We start from the raw sequence: 13,369 nt of genomic DNA, 5'->3' as shown, positions 1-13,369 counted from the left end.
GGCTACAAATTCTGATTCTTTAGTTAGCATAAAGATGCCTGAGTTGTTACTATGGATGTAAAGGCTTTGTCACCTTCTTAGAAAGTAGTAAAGGCTTTACGTGTATGAAACTAAAAGCGCTMTTTGAAGAAAATGTGGATAGAAAAAGGGAGAAGACCATAGAAACTTTGTAGTTGGTCAGGACTTAAAATATCACTACTGGTGCCATTTGTGTATAAAAGCAGTAAGAAATGGGTTTAGTTAGAGATGTATAGCAGGTCATACTGGGAAGTATTATATGGGTAGCTATATAGCCGTAATAGCTACGCCTCAATCCGCACGTAGCTGCAGGAGCAGTTGGAAGAGGTGACATGAGCTGGCTGGCATTCTGCAGAGATGGAGCTTTACGGGCACGCTGAAAAACTTTGAATTAAATAATGCAAGTGAATGCTGTGGTATGAATAACCTGATAAATGCTCTACAGGAACGCTAACCGAGGGATGGGAAGGATTGATACAGTAACACCCTTTGCCGACCTTCCTTGTGCAGCATCCGTGCTGTGCTTGGGGAATTTGCAAAAGCCCAARTAACATGATCAGGGAACAGACCAGTTTGCAAACCTCTGCAAGATAAACAGTTATATAAAACTTTTCTCTTGGTGGAAATAACTGAATCAAACTGAAGGGGGGTTTACTCTGACACATAAGACGCCTTGTTACTGACTCTTAAACTGTTTAAGAGCGRTATCCTTGCCAGTACCCTGTGGCAGTGACAATTATGAATTACATGGAACTGATGTGAGGGCCATRAACATAGTTAACATAGTTGTGTGCAGTGTAATGTGACAGTGAAGCTTTTTTTTTCACTCTTACATGGAACAAAATGCTTGAAGTGACATGGAACATAAGGGCAAGCGGTGAAACACTGCATGCAGTGCCTGGTGCAGGGTAGCTTTCATGGAGAAACTTTGGGAGGTTTGCTTCCTTCTGGAAGGAGTTAATGACCTGTGTGCATTGCTGCGAGGGCTGCAATAGCGCATGGGTTCCAGGTGCTCGGCTGGAATGTGCTTGGATTGGTAAATACTCCTGCTTGGCTGTCCTGGAACTTCTCGAGTAAATGATTAAGCYGCGCGGCAGTTGGCCTCGGCCGGGCAGTACCTTGGAATAATGGACCACTCGACTTGAAACCTCRCTGCTCCACGGGGACGCTCGACAAGACAGAGAAACAGAAATTGCTCGAGCTCTGGAGCTACTGAGAGAAGGTTTTGCTCTTTTTTCCTTAATCTGACTTGGAGGCAATGCAGTGTCTCTGGAGTGCTGCCCTCAGCCTTGGATAGAGAGAATTAAGGAATCTGAAAGCAGCTTGGAGTTGTGCCATTACTGCAGACTTGTCATTTGCACCCTCTTTGGTTAGAAGTTTCTAAAGGTGTTGGACTTGCTGGGTGTTTTGTTTGCTTTCAGTCTCAGCCTGCAGTTTGTTAAAAGCTGCCTTCCTGTGTGTTACTGCCACAGCTGAAAGTGTTCAAATGCTCAAACTTGACCTTGGCACAGACGAGACAGTCCGACAGTGCCTTTTCCTTTAGAATTTCTTCCCTTATGCTCCAAAATAACTCACATTTATTTACCTTGGGCTGCCAAGTATGTATTGAGAGGCATTTGGGATAGAGTGAGGTGTGCAAGTGCGGGATCTATCTTAAGAATTCAATGTAAAATAAATTCTTAATCTTTAAGCTCATGGTACTTTTTGAAGTGTCAACTGATTCTTGAATATTTGCTGTTGAGCTTTTAGTAAGAACTCTTCTGACTAATGGTAATAAGCCGCCTTCCAAACTGTCACCATTGCCTTCGAAGGGAGCTTTCCATCCCTTTGGGAACTGGAACACTGCCCCTTGTTCGTGTCACCCTTGTGGCTCAAGAAGGGCTTGGCTTCCTCTCTTGGGTTGAGTTGCTGCCTTTTGTTAGGGTTCCTTATTCCAAAGATGACTCGTGGCAGTTTAATGCCATTAAGAGTGTGACTAGTACTTTGCAACCGTGTGCTATGAACTTCTTGCTCTGAACTTGCCGCCTGTGCATGTAGGCGGCTGCTGACCAAGGAGTTCAGCACAGAGCAGCTTAGCAATGAAACGTGGTTTTTGATTAGATTGCAGATCAGGGCTATGAAGTCAAACACTTTCAGTTCACTTTCCATTGCAAATTGAGTGTCTCAAGATCAGCGCTTGAAATCCATTATGAATAGCAGTTAGTTTCTTTTAAAAACKAGTACCTCTGGTAGCAGTACCTATGCAGTAAGTAATCGAGTTCATCGACCATGTTGTGACTGGGAAATACTTGTCATGTTGAATCAGAACTAGAGAAGTTCCTGTTTTGATTTGGGTTTTGTTTGGGTTTTTTTTTAAGTTTTTTTTTCTTTTTTCTTTTTATTTTTTAGGGATAGCCTTTCAGTAACCATGATGGGCATGGGCAGAAGAAGGTTTGAAAAGATTTCAATTATATTAGACCCCCTGATATAATTGAAAAAAATAGGCTTTCAGGAATACACGCTCTTTGAGCCTGAAATAGAAGCAGTTTTCACAGCTATACCAATTGAGAATTATTTTTTCAAGGTTCAGTTAGATTTTTAGCTCTAGTTTAGACCTTCATGTTCTAGTGGGATAAGAAATACTGTCAGCTCTTTTCCTCTAATTGATGTTGGTGTTCACCAGCRTGACATATTTTATGCCTCCCTGTTTTCATGAAGCTTGTTTAGAGGTGATTCCTTGCCAGGGATTACAAACAGCATCAAAAAAGACCTTCTGAAAGGGRATTGCGACAGTAGCGGAGGAATCCATTGAAGTTGCAGTTGTTACAGTGCCCTGATTTGCCTCAAACAGAAGCCTCGTTTCGTTCTTCGTCCAGTAAATGTGAGTGAACCTTGCTGTGTTCAGCTAAGTGCACAGCTYTCTCCAGCTGCAGATTTTCTTAACACAGAAGCACCTTGTTGATAGGCTCCGAGCAGGAGCTCCTTCCTCTGCTCTACCTTGTTGGCAAGGGCACCTTCCTTGGCATAATCAAAGGCTCCCGCTGACAGCCCGGAGCAGGGTGACCTGCTGAACACCCACGCTGAGGAGAATGGAGAAGCCCAAGGTTTTGGCTGCTTGAACTAGAAATGTGGCAGCAACTTTTCCTAGAGGAGAGAAAAAAAAAATGTTTTAAACACTAGGTGATAATATGTTTAATTTGATAGACTATGAATTTTTTTCCCCGTATCTGTCACAGGCCCTCTCAGCACTTCCATGACTAAATACATTAAAGTTTGCCATAATCATTCGTGCCACTTTCTGCATCCAGGTAGACTGTTGCAAACCTGTTTTGCTTCAACTTTGTGCTAAATTTTTCTAGTAAAAAACAAGAAATGGACAATCCCGTTGGCCTTGTTTTACTAAATTAATAGTGGCATTGGTGTAAGTGTGATATACGAGCAAGTGGAAAGCCAGGTTTGTTAATCAAGCCTGATCTTACGCGAGCTAATCCCTGCTGTGGTCATATGAAAATAATAATGCCTTGAGCAAGCCGGGGCCCATGCTGCTCTTCCATGAGTCAGCTTGAAGGGAGGAAAAGGGACGAGTCAGCTTTCCTAGACATCAAAGTGGAAGCGCACGTGTACCAGAGCTTGCAAAGGTGAGGCGTMCAGACGAGCAGCTGCGCTGCCTGTGAGAATAATTCATCTCTTGCGTGAGCCAGAGGTCCCTCCCGCTTATCCTAGATGTGAGTTCTTGTTTTCCYTTATTTCCTGCCAGCGTGACCCCTGTGGAAACCTCCCCATCTGTTGYGCAGGTGTGTTTGGAGGTGCTCAGCGCCTTACCCTTCACTGTATTTTGAAGCGTTTGTTGGGACACCCACTGGCTGGAGAAGGCTTCCAATAGATTCGGGAAAGGCCGGTGGGTTCCTTGYCTAATAGGGGTGGGTCAGATCTGGCCCTCATGCATCACCATCCTCCCCAACAGCACCAACACCCAAACCAGGGCACCCTGGGGAGTAGTGAGGCAGCTGCTCTGGGGTGCTCCTTGGACAAACCTTCCTTCTAGCTTTCTTGTACCACTGAGCAAATTAGGGTTTTCCATCTATTTTGCCAGKTTTTTTTTTAGTGGTGGGCTTGTGCATTCTGTGGGTTCAAGAGCTTTATCAGATAAACTAGACACAAACAGTATTCATGACTGGATGGAGCAGTGGGGAAAGTGAGAGCTGCTTCTGTTGGTCATCAGTACATTTTCTTTGACTAGAAGCCTTCAGAGCTCTTTATTGTGAGTTTTGTGCTGGGAATATTTGCCAGGAAAAGCTGTTGTGATGTTACACTGACATCTAAGATAAGGAACCCTAATGTTTTTCAAATGATTCTAGTGCATAAAGGCTGAATAGKTACAAGAAGGGCAAGCATGGGAAAAAAAAAGAATTAACATCTAATCTTACTTCAGGCATTTGCAACTCCTGTAATGTTTGTGGTTATAACAAATACTGGGGTATACCACCAGAATGGATTGACTGGAGTTTAGAAGTAGTTAAACATTTGCAACTTTCTGTGGCACTAATGAATTAAAACACTGTTAWTTTTTGATCAGTCTACCAAGGGAAAAGTCTTTATACCCTTTCATGTGAATATATGCATATACAAAAAGACTCTTCTTATGATTGAGGAAAAGGAGCAGGAATGCTGCTTCTGCCCTACGTGTTGTGAAAATTGAAGTAAGGCGATTGCAAGCTCTCAAATACTCTACCTGAGTGTTGCATCAGTGGCAGCACTTGACTGCATTAGTGCCCGGGTGGTCACAGGGTCGCAAGGGAGGGATGCCCGSGCTGCTGACTCAGCTCTGCCAAGTGCCTCAGCACTCTGGCTCTGTGGTTCGTAAGGGCTCTTTAAATCTCAGCTTCGAGAAAAGATTTGAGACTGCTTGACTGTTGTCGTGCATGTTAGGAAATATTAAAAAGTGAAGGAGTGTTTTTTAACTTATTGGGGAGGCAGAATGGCATTGGAAGGAATCTGCAGGGCCTGTAAGAGATTAATGGGGTAAAACGGGATCAATTGCTGTTTTACTAGTAGCAAAGTTAAGGGTTTGTTTTTGTGTGTGTAATGGCAAAACTAATTGCTAGTCACTGAATGTATGAAACAACAGAGAGGAGCAATATAGCTGAATSAAGAAAGTGCCCTTGATAATAGAGTATTGAAGAAGAAAGCTTAAACTGTTCTTCACTTTCAAAGTGTTTCTGGCAGATAAGGTAAACAGAAATTTGATTTGACTTCATGTAGTAAAGTGTCTCCTTTGGACTCATGCAAATCAGGGCAAAATCAGTTGATGCAAATAAAAACATCGTATAATTTTAGGTGTCTTATGTGTTATATATATGTGTATATAATATATTTTGCTATTCTTGAAACTGTAAAGGCATTTACAGTCTTTCARTACTATTCCTTTTCAATACATGTTTTATTTGCATGGTATGGAAATGTTCTTTCTGTACATCTATGTAATAACAAGGAACCTTGTTGTTTAGACTCGAAATGATTGGAAAGTCACTTTCAAACTACTGAAATTGTATGTTCACATACAAATAAACAGTGTTAAACCAGAAAGCTGAAAATTGCAGGGTAAATTCTTGCCCCTTGTAAATGTAGCTCTGACTGAAAGAATAGGTTTCAGATGCTTCTTGGGGGTGAGAGGAGGGGAAATAATGCAGAATATTGGTGGTTTACTTCAGAAAGTGAAGAAATCTGAGTCTTGTATCAAACAATATGTTAGTTCCCAAATTCAGACTCTATACAGTCTTTCTATACTGTTTCTCAATTAAGTTCTAACTTCCCTGCATTTTTCTGAAGCTCATAGCTAGAATACTGGAATTCTTCCTGTACTCGTSTGCATTGCTTAAATACCTTGTGCAGGAGTAGTGCCTTGCACCTAGAAGAATTCTCTGCTGTCACCCGAGGTGGCAGAATGTCCTTTCCCTCTTTTTCCAAAACATTGCCATTGTGGCGTCTATCACTTTAAATGCCGTTTCCGACAATTGTTTGCACCGTTGGAATTGAATCAGTTTACCAGCCCAGAAGGTCTTTTAAACAATTTTAACAGACTTTGTGCCTTATGTACAGGTTTGTAAATTCAATTTTAAATTGCTTCAGTTACATTTAAAAGTTAGTGTTCTATAAGATACTTGAGTTTGAAAATTAATGTTGTATATAAACAATTATCACTTTGAAACCTTACATACCTTTGGGGCAGCTGCTACTGCTTTGGGTGTTCAGCACTCCCAATATGGGCACACATTCTCCCAGGGAAAATAGAAATCTGGTTTAAGSTGTGCTGTGGCACACTGGAATTACGTACCTGTGGTTGCTCTTAAGCAAATGTTTCTACTTGGTTTCATCTTGTCCCACATCTAGTTATGTGCAATTACCAATAATGCCTTAATTTTTGTGAGTAGGACCAATAAGCAAGTCCAATGCAGCATCCTTCACAAAACTGCCTGGCCTGAAGCACTAAGGAGAGGGGGGTTGTGTGTCCTGTTCAGTCTTGCTTTAGACGCTTGTTGCCTTCACCCAATTCTGTCTTTCCAAGACAGATTGTGCTCTTGACACGTCCTGCTTCGGTGTCTTGTATCCCAGAGCTCTCATCTGCTGAAAATTCTTTGCTATTGCCCTGTCATGTGGACTCCATCTACAAAAAGAGCCTTGTCATATCATGGAGGCGTCAGCAGAGCTGAACCCAAGGCTACAGACTGGAGACAAGAAGGAAGGGATTCTTGGAGGACAGAGGAGGAGCTGAAAGCCAGAACTTATTCTGGGATTTTGACTAAAATACAGATGCAAAATAAGGAGAGGGGACATCAGAAAGATGCTGATTTGGGCTAAGCTGCAGCAGGAAGATTTCWTTGTAAGCAAGTTCCAGAGTGAAACTTCAAACATGCGCAGCTATCACTTGTGTGCTCCTTGCAAATCCTTTCTTTCACAGAAATCACAGAGCAGTTGAGACTGAAGGGACCTTTGGAGATCGCCTAGCCCAACACCCCTGCTCAGACAGGGTGATCTGCCGCAGGCTGCCCAAGACTGTGTCCAGATGCTGTTGACTGTCTCCAAGGATGGAGGCTACACAGCCTTTCTAAGCAGCCTGGACTTACGGCTCTGGCACCCTCACAAAAAAAAAGGTTGTTTTATTATTAGCATTGCGTGGAGCTTCCTRGGTTTCAGCTCGTGCCTGCTGTGTCTGATGCCCTCACAGGACATCACTGGACACAGCTTGGCCCCATCCTGCTTATAGTCTCCCAATATTTATGTACACATCTAAAATCGCCCTGCCCTAAGTCTTTTTCTTAAACCGAACCATGCCTTGCTCAGCTCTCTCAGCAGGACCCTGCCCTTCCCTTTATGTAAGTAACTTGATGAGGTTCCTCACTGCCTGTTTCTGCAGGCTGTTGAGGGTCCTTTGGTGCATCAGCCACTCCTTCCAGTTCTGGGTGGGCAGCAAACTTGCTGAGGGTGCCCTCAGCCCAGGTCACTGGTGACCAGGTTGAACAGGATCTGTCCGCTTCTTGCCTCCTGGGCTATATTGTTAGTGACAGGACTTTGGGCTCTGCCATTCAGCCACCTCTCGCTCCACCCGGCTGTTCATCCATCGCACCCTGCATCACCCTGCTTCTGAGGATGGTACAGGAGTCAGTGTGGAAAGCCTTGCTGAAGTCAAGGCAGGCACACACACATCCCCTGCCCCCGCTCATCTACCCAGGCCTCMCTTCATAGAAGTCAGTGGGGTTGGCTAAGCACCATTTCCCCTTGGGAATCCCTGCTGCCTCCTGCCCAYTGTGCCTGGAAATAGGATCTGGGATGAGCTGCTTGCATCACCTTTCCAGGATGGAGGTGAGGCCGAGTGGCATGTACCTCCACGTCCCCTCCAAGCCCTCAGTGAGGACGGGGGAGACATTTGGTCTCGTCCCCTTGTGCCACCCTTAGACACCCCAGTGTCTCTTCTGCGCTGCAGTTCTGCTGCAGATGCCAGCATTGCTCCTCCTCCCCTGGGAGACAGCTGGCAGAGCAGGGGGGCCTCAGTGGAATAACCCATGGAAGTTGGCGTGTGCGCACCCACCTGACCAGGGTGCCTGGGTGCACGCACCAAGAAAACCGGCCGGGCTGGGAGCACGTCCGTAAGGAGCAGGGAGCCGGGCAGTGCGGCRGCTCGCGGCAGCGCCCTGTTCGCACCCGCAGCGTGGGGCTCCCTGGACGTTTGTGTTAGGCCTGTCGTTCCCTGGGAGGCCCAGGCCGCTACCGTGATCTGGAAGGTCTGAGAGCTGGTCATTTACGGCACCAACATCTTAACTCGAGCAAATACTTAAACTTGATGTGAGCTATTTATAAATTCAGTATGAAACAAGCATAAATAGCTGTTAATCAATGCCTGCTTGAGAAAGTTGCTTTCTTTAGGATAAAAGCTTATTTCCTGGCTTAAAAAAAAAAAAAAAAGAGGAGGAAAAAGAAAAGCTAGGAAGACTGATACTTCCTGTTTTTTTGATATTAGTTAATAAGTCATTAGGCTTTTTAAATGCATTAAATGCCGGATTTGTAACTCATGTTCTCATACACGTCATGAAGCTGAGTGTGGAAGAAATGCTGAATTTCCAAGATGCTAATGGTCGCATAGGATGTGAACTTTGAATATAATATGGCAAGTGATATGTAATATGACGTATGAAGCAGTAGTTCAAGACTAGTTTTGTGTGTGTGTGTGYGCGCGTGCGCTGTGCTCTGTGTGTGTGTAGTGGGCTTTTGTTTGTTTTATTTTAAGTTTGTAACTTTTAGTATAGGAGACGTTCTTTGGAATTCAAGGTTATTATTTGTTAGTATTTTAGTCTGGTTTTTCCTTATATTTGTTGTCACCTGTGATGGCAGCTCCTTTAGTTTCCTGTGGTGTGGGAGGTGGTCTGGAAGTGGTCATCTYTGCCTTCTGTGCACTTCATTCCCAGTGCCCTGCTGCCCCAGGAGGCGGCTGAAGGGCGAGCTGCAAGGACCATAACCAGGGAGCTCAGCTCTGCCTGTGACTGCCACACGGTGAGGATTTGCTCCAGCAACTCAAAAGGAAAACAGTAAAAATACCAYCAGGCAGCCAGCTCCTATTCAGCATTAGCATTTAAAATGCTAATTTAATAGTGCAAATTTCTGAAAGGAGATGTTGCTAATAGAGACCCCAGTCCATGCACACTTCATTAGAAGCACAAATGGAAGCCTTTGGTAGTTGCATGGAGTTAACATAACCAGTTTTAACAGTGTGCCTGGTTGTCGAACTAGAACTGCAATACTTTTCAGCAAGTAAGTTCCTTGCTCCTCCGTTGCAAGTAATTTAGGAAGCTTTCTTTGAACCCCACTTAGTTTTTCTAATGCTTTTAGTACACGATAATATGATGATAGTTTTAATATGATAGTTCTAGTGTGTGCTGTTAGAATTTACTTCTATTTCTGTTTTTCAAGAAAAAAGAGATCAATTTTTTAAATTTTTCATTATTTACCTGATTACTACCCTGTTAATGGGTGAAAGGTGTTCTAATTACTACCTCGTTAATAGGTGAAGGGTGTTTTGGCATGGAGACATGGACTGTCTATGCACTGCTAGCTGCTCTCTGATGCCGGTGGCTTGTCATTATCAATTATATTGTGATTTGAATGTTAAAAACATGTTTTGGGGGGCAAAGATGAAAAAAAATCATTGGCTGCTAACTCACGTGTCTGTTAGAGGTTATCTAAGTTTCTTTGGTCTGTCAAAATGGATCGTAAATCCAATGCAAAGCCAAATGAGTGTTTTGAGGACATTGTCTAAAAGAACCGGTGTTTTTTGGCCTATCACTGATGGGGTTGTTTTCTTGCAGCTTTGACAAGGAGTCTTATCAGGAGTTTTACAGCTTGTCATGCCTGTACTTACCTGCCTAGTCAATGATAAAAAGTGCCACTTAAAACCGCGTTACATGGTAGAAAATTAATATACTTTTCTTTTAAGACTATATCCCTTTGTAGTTTGAGGAGCTATTCTGAAGCAGAAAGTTTGCGTTTAAGCCTCCTGACAAAATTCTGAATAAATGTGAACCTAAAAATTGTATAGCCTCTCGTATTCCCAGTCCAAATTGGATCTCCTTTAAGTGTTAAAATAAGAAAAAGACTTTAAGCATTTGAATGTTTGCAGACTGCCTTACTCCTAATCTTTATTTTTCAGTCAGGTAGCTAGGGCAGATAAGCCAATGACTTAATATTTAATAGGCTGTGCAAATTCTTTTAACTGAGCTCTTATGCTTTGTATAATGTTTACAAAAGCCACCCTGACTGACCTTGAAATTGGTGGAAACATTGCTGTGCGCGCAGGACCAACCTTTTTTATTTATTCCAATTTTCCATTGCATACATCAGCAATGGGTCCCTACTGGTGTAGACAAAAACCGCATAGGTGTTCAGTGCMTAGCATGCCTGTCTGTCCGTATCCTCTGCCCTCTGTAGCATGTACATCCAATGCCCATGGAGCTGTTCTCCTTGCGGAGCTTATTTTCACGTTAACAGCGGATGTGGGAACTCCTTGAGAGTGCTGTCAGTATCTTTCCACATTAAATTGCACGATGTAATTTCGAATGAGTTGCTGTCTAGTTTGTCAGCAGCGAAGAGTAGGTTTCATGGTAGGGCACATACAAGCTTTGCTGTAGCTTCAGTGCTTGGGTTTTTCCATACCATGCTTTTAAAAAAACAAACCCTCTATTGTTTGGCTTGATGCAGATTTCACAATGCGCCTTTGTACGTCCGCGCCGTTTTCTTCATCCTGAAAGATGGATTAATTGATTAACTTAAAGTTAAGGTATTAGCTGCTTTAATTTTAAGTGTGGAAGAAGAAAATAATGCATTTGTGTTAGAGGCTTGGATTATCTAAAACMTTGCCAAGTAGTAATCGTGCAGAGCAATTGCTTAACAACAACTGCAATGCCTACTCATAGGGTATTGCAGGACTAATAAAATACAGCTTTTGTGGTGGTTTTGCTGTTTGCTTCACTGACTACACTCTGTCCTCTAGCTAGCTTTGACTGTAAAATGAGCAGCTGCTTCTGCAGGAAAACTCGTGGCCTTTGTTGCAGGAGGCTTTCAACATCTTGTTGAACGTCTTTCAACTGACCTCTTTGGACTCAGAGTAGTCTCAGTATCTTTGGTAAAGCAGCAATATATTAAGATTTAAAATAGTGCATGTTACAAATGATGAATTTCTACTGGTGGGCTATCTTGCTCTTCAGTATTAGTGTTAACTAGCAGTTTCTACCCAAACACTTGGAACTGAAAGCAAGATAAATTTCCAAGTGTGTCTCTTCCCCAGGTTGGGAATTACAAGCGGACAGTAAAGCGAATTGATGATGGCCACAGGCTTTGCAATGATCTCATGAACTGTATTCATGAACGGGCACGGATAGAGAAGGTCTATGCTCAGCAGCTTACYGAGTGGGCAAAGAGATGGAAGCAGCTTGTGGAAAAAGGTAAGTACAGCCTTTTAATTCTGAACTTGTTTCTAAGGATAAAAATATTTTCTATGTAATTGTTGTTTTGGTAAGTGCAAAGTAGAAATTCTGTACTTTTTAGTCTATGATGGAGTTTTTTTTAAAGCTCAATAGTGTGACAAGGTTGGGTTTTTCATAATTCAAAAAAGAAAAAAGGCTGCTCCTTTGCTAGCTTGTTTGCTTCTCACTGAAGCAGCTCGAGGTAGCCTAAAAGATGAAGTTCCAGAGAAGCGGCTGTTTCTAAATGAATGATGGTTTGGTAGAGAGCACGCCGTTTGAAAAACATACCTGAATAACAGGGGTCAGCAGTGCCTTGTGGAAGAGCAGCATTAAAGCAGCTAGGTATTATGCCAGTATAGTACATGCTGTAGTCATTAGTTTGTCATTTCCTGCTGTCTGTGCTTTTACAAGGATGTTGAGAAATTGAAAGCAGTTCAAAGAGTTATGGGTATAACTGGAAGAATCACAGTACAGGAAGGAGGAGACCAAGATCTTGCCTCTTCTGGTCTAAAAATCTGTGAAACTCTTAAATTTGCTTAAAAAAAAGAAACTGTTTCCTGTTTTAGATCTGTATCGGGTGCTGCCTAGGAATTACTGTTTAAAAGTAAATACAAGTCAATAGCTCCAGGTAGTTTCTCGGGAATAAAAGTTCCATGTGGGTGATGGTTACTGAGAATGACACTTTCTGTTGTGTTTAGGCCCACAGTATGGAACAGTAGAAAGGGCTTGGTGTGCTTTTATGTCAGAAGCTGAAAAAGTGAGTGAACTGCATCTAGAAGTAAAAAGTTCACTGATGAATGAAGACTTTGAAAAAATCAAGAACTGGCAGAAGGAAGCCTTTCATAAGCAAATGATGGGAGGATTTAAGGAAACCAAAGAAGCAGAAGATGGATTTAGGAAAGCTCAGAAACCCTGGGCAAAAAAGCTGAAAGAGGTACAGCAGTAGATTATGTATTAGATATCCTGTGTTACMATATGCTAATGTCTCAAATTCCTATAGGGGAGTAAACTCCCTACTCTCTCTGCTGGATCCTCCTTTCTCAAAAAGATCTCTTGCTTTCTGTCCTCTTCTGAAAATAAATACTCTCCCTTGGTCTCTTCTGATCTTGGTGACTTCACTGAAAATCTGGGGGGAAAGGGGCATTTGAACTAATCTTCTATTATACTAACAGTGTCTTATTTCCTGCATTTGAAAGTTATGCTGCGTTTAAGAAATAAGCAGGGAAAAAGTGTCTTTGGGTGCTTTTCCCATGTTGTGTAATGCTGTTCTTAAAACAGGTTGGTAGAAGAAGGGGGAGCAGGGCAACATGAACACGACAGTATTGGGGACTTTATCTAGACCTTTTCTTGAGTCTGTTTGCGCATTTTTCTCAATTGTGGGAGTCAAGTTTCTGGTATGGTGAGAGAATGCTGAAATTCATAAACACTTCATTAATTTCCTCGCATTGATCCTTGCGCATTGTTCATTACTTGGCCTGAGATAAATGTTTTCCATTTAAAGAAAAATCTTGAAACAAAACCCGACACTTCCTTCACTGCAATGGGATTATAAGGCTAAATGTCAATTAATGGCTGTTTTATAAGCTGTACCAGATGCAAAGATTCCAATTTTCTTTGTAGGTGGAAGCTGCAAAGAAAGCCTACCATGCAGCCTGCAAAGAGGAGAAGCTGGCTATATCCAGGGAAACAAACAGCAAAGCAGATCCAGCCCTGAATCCTGAGCAGCTTAAGAAATTACAAGACAAAGTGGAAAGAAGCAAACAAGATGTACTAAAGGTATCCCGCACACTCACGTGCTGTTCATGTGTGGTCCTTTTAAAGTGCAGCTTGTGCATATTTCAATGAGGGGTTGTGTATGGTGA

The 13,369-nt window shown here is 42.6% G+C and overlaps 1 protein-coding gene across 4 annotated transcripts in view; it reads left to right on the top strand.

Moving 5' to 3' along the window:
• PACSIN2 (protein kinase C and casein kinase substrate in neurons 2) overlaps positions 1-13,369 on the top strand; it is a 58,975-nt gene that overhangs the window by 31,647 nt on the left and 13,959 nt on the right. For all 4 annotated transcript variants that reach the window (XM_026054356.1, XM_026054354.1, XM_026054355.1 and 1 more), the window contains exons 3-5: positions 11,330-11,486; positions 12,206-12,441; positions 13,128-13,283. In XM_026054356.1, coding sequence (XP_025910141.1) covers positions 11,330-11,486; positions 12,206-12,441; positions 13,128-13,283 — 549 coding nt within the window. The remainder of the gene's footprint in view (positions 1-11,329; positions 11,487-12,205; positions 12,442-13,127; positions 13,284-13,369) is intronic.

This window comes from Nothoprocta perdicaria, unplaced genomic scaffold (assembly GCF_003342845.1).
Source record: "Nothoprocta perdicaria isolate Ctin4 unplaced genomic scaffold, notPer1 scaffold_120, whole genome shotgun sequence".
Classification (NCBI taxonomy): Eukaryota; Metazoa; Chordata; class Aves; order Tinamiformes; family Tinamidae; genus Nothoprocta; species Nothoprocta perdicaria.
Note: the sequence above shows the minus strand (reverse complement) of the source record. Positions and strands in the feature narration are given on the sequence as shown.